Source organism: Plectropomus leopardus, chromosome 5 (assembly GCF_008729295.1).
Source record: "Plectropomus leopardus isolate mb chromosome 5, YSFRI_Pleo_2.0, whole genome shotgun sequence".
NCBI classification, from domain to species: Eukaryota; Metazoa; Chordata; class Actinopteri; order Perciformes; family Serranidae; genus Plectropomus; species Plectropomus leopardus.
Window position 1 is genome coordinate 32036329 of NC_056467.1, and position 2763 is coordinate 32039091.

Sequence of the window (2763 nt, forward strand, 5' to 3'; positions counted from 1 at the left end):
AAAATACTGTGTCATGTAAGCTCCGTGTACCTGCAGAGACGGGATACCATATCACTCTGTGTATGTGTGTGTGTGTGTGTGTCCCTCAGTGGGACACAGCAGGTCAGGAGAGATTTCGAACCATCACCTCCAGCTACTACAGAGGAGCTCACGGCATCATCATCGTCTACGACGTCACTGAGCAGGTCTGTGTGTGTTTCTGTCACATCATTAACATAACAATAGGAGAGAGTTTGAACATTAACTTCTCTCCTCATCCTGCTCCACTCTCCTTTCTTCCTGTCTCTACAGGAGTCCTTTAACAACGTGAAACAGTGGCTGGATGAGATTGATCGTTATGCCTGTGAAAATGTCTCCAGGCTGCTGGTGGGAAACAAGTCGGACCTCGTTAGTAAGAAAGTGGTGGATGCTGCCACTGCTCAGGTAAGAGGTTACCTACAGTGCAATGAGCAGATAAAAACTGTTAACTAACTTGCCCCAAGATAGAGAGGCTAAGTAAGAGATATTTAAAGAGATGTGACTAGTTTTCACAGGACTCCATCTATGCTGCTTTCTCCTGTTAACCTGTTCTCTGGCCTGTTTGTAATGTCGAACATGACACACCAAAACAACCCATACATGCACATGCTCGTCTACACAGCTTTGCACTACTGGTACAGGGAAAGCAGTCTAAAGCCTATTTTTAGCTGCTTTACCTGTGTTTAAAAAACTGTGTGCAAGCACTTATTTAAGAGGTATTACTTTGCAGTTCTGTAATACCATACATCTTGTAAACTCATATATTATGACTGTGTAGTTTTAGAAGAACACAACAGAGTATAAAGCAATTGCACCGTCTACAAGATTTTCTTGCGTGTCAGTGTGTTTAGCAGCTCTTCATTGAAGAGCTGCACAAAGGTTAAATTTATAAAACTGAAGGCAGATACAAATAGAGCAAAATTTATATATGTTAAGGGCGGTCCACAACAAGAAACATAGCTGTAACTACTGTATATAAAAAAAAACAGTTTTAAAAATTGTTCCAACTCAAGTGGATGGCTGAGTCCACACTAACAATAACAACTACAACGAAAGTGGCGAACGATATTATTTGGATTACTCCTAGAGTGATTTCATGAAGCATAGATGTCACATCCAACATAGATCTAATGTGGACCACAAAATGTCTGTTATTATTTTTGAGAAAGATGTATGGAGCTGTGGACTATTTTACTGTTTGGTTTTCTTGTTGTTTTTATTCCTATGAATTTAGTTAGCAGTAATTGATTAGTCTCCCTGACTATAGCAGATTCTGGCCGGTAGATGGCACTTCCAATATTGGCTTGTTAATTGCAGCAGCTTATCTCTTTCATTTAGGTTGTAGTAACAACCTTTCACATGGTATAATCACTCAGTCACGGCTATTAACGGCTGTATGACCAATTATTGGGCTGCAGATTACACACAAAAAAAGTAATTTTGCAGCCAAATGCTCTCTGGCACTGATGGGGTCTCTGAAGATGGTTTTGTCTTTACTGATGTCCTCTTTTACCATCGCCAGTGTGTCAGCAAACTCATGTTGACTCAAAGTCTGAATGAAACTTGTCTTCAAAAGACGACAGCTCTCGTAATAGTGTTTGATTCTCCCATTTCTTGTTTTCTTCGAACAATATTGTGAAACCATATACTTCTAGTTTTGTTTGTTTCTCCTCAACCTCTTTGCAGCGTTCAGCAGCAGCAACTCATTAACATCCATTTTCGTGGAGCGCGTAGCACAGGCTCTGCGCTGCTGTTTACAGAACTTTATCATTCATCAGTCTGGATGCTCACATCGTTATCGTTATAGTTTGGTGTGGACGGCCCTTTACATCTAATGCTTTACTTTAAAAATAGAATTATGAATGCAGAACTTAGTAAACTACCTTTACATGGTGCAATTGCTGCATTGCGATAACTTTGTATATGGCAGATTTGTGATTTCCTTCCTTCCTTCCTCTGCTTGCTTCATTTTCTACCACACCCCTCTGTCTTTCTACAGGACCTAGCCTTGTCTCTAAAGATCCCTTTCCTGGAGACGAGTGCTAAGAGCTCTGATAATGTGGAGAGGGCTTTCCTCACCATGGCCTCTGAGATCCACAAGCGCCTGGCCAGTGAGGGAGGGGGGATGCAGGGCGAGTCGAAAGAGGCGCGGGGCCAGAGTGCCAAGATCAGCAGCGCCCCTCTGTGGCTGGGAGGGGACAAACAGACGCAGGAGGCTAGTAACTGCTGCTGAGCAGGAGACCACACCGCAATGACATCAAGACAGACATGTGCTTTGGACACACATAATGTCAACATTTTGACATCTTTGCTATTGAACTAAAGACATATGTATAAAAGTATGACTTTTCAGAGGAAAATCGCGTGTTTTTAGCTTGACTATAAAATATTTTGACGCTTGGTATTTTTGAATGAAATATTTGAGGCAGACAGATGAAGGGAAGATTTGAAATTCAGCCAAAAGAACAACTAGGACAGAGTGGGTTTGGGAAGAGTTATGTCACTGTATCGCTCCTTTAACTTGAGATGAAATATTGGAATACCAAAAAGTGCAATTGCAAAACTGTCACATGAGGAAAAGTAACATTTGAGTAATCGTTAATACTCACAGAATGATAGCAGTTTTATTCCAAAATGTGATATCAGCAGTTTGAGCTGCCGCCGTGCGATTTTAACTGTCAGTTACCATCATTTCCTTCAGAGGTTCATTTATTGTATTTACCAAGTTTTGTTGTGTTTGGCATG

General features: G+C 41.2%; 1 protein-coding gene across 1 annotated transcript in view; it reads left to right on the forward strand.

Moving 5' to 3' along the window:
* The window catches only part of LOC121943024 (ras-related protein Rab-1B-like), a 15347-nt gene extending 13091 nt beyond the window's left edge, over positions 1-2256 (forward strand). Inside the window, exons 4-6 of the mRNA XM_042486382.1 lie at positions 90-185; positions 292-423; positions 2018-2256. Of these exons, the coding sequence (XP_042342316.1) occupies positions 90-185; positions 292-423; positions 2018-2251 (462 nt within the window). The 3' untranslated portion in view covers positions 2252-2256. The remainder of the gene's footprint in view (positions 1-89; positions 186-291; positions 424-2017) is intronic.
* The last annotated feature ends 507 nt before the right edge of the window (positions 2257-2763 follow it).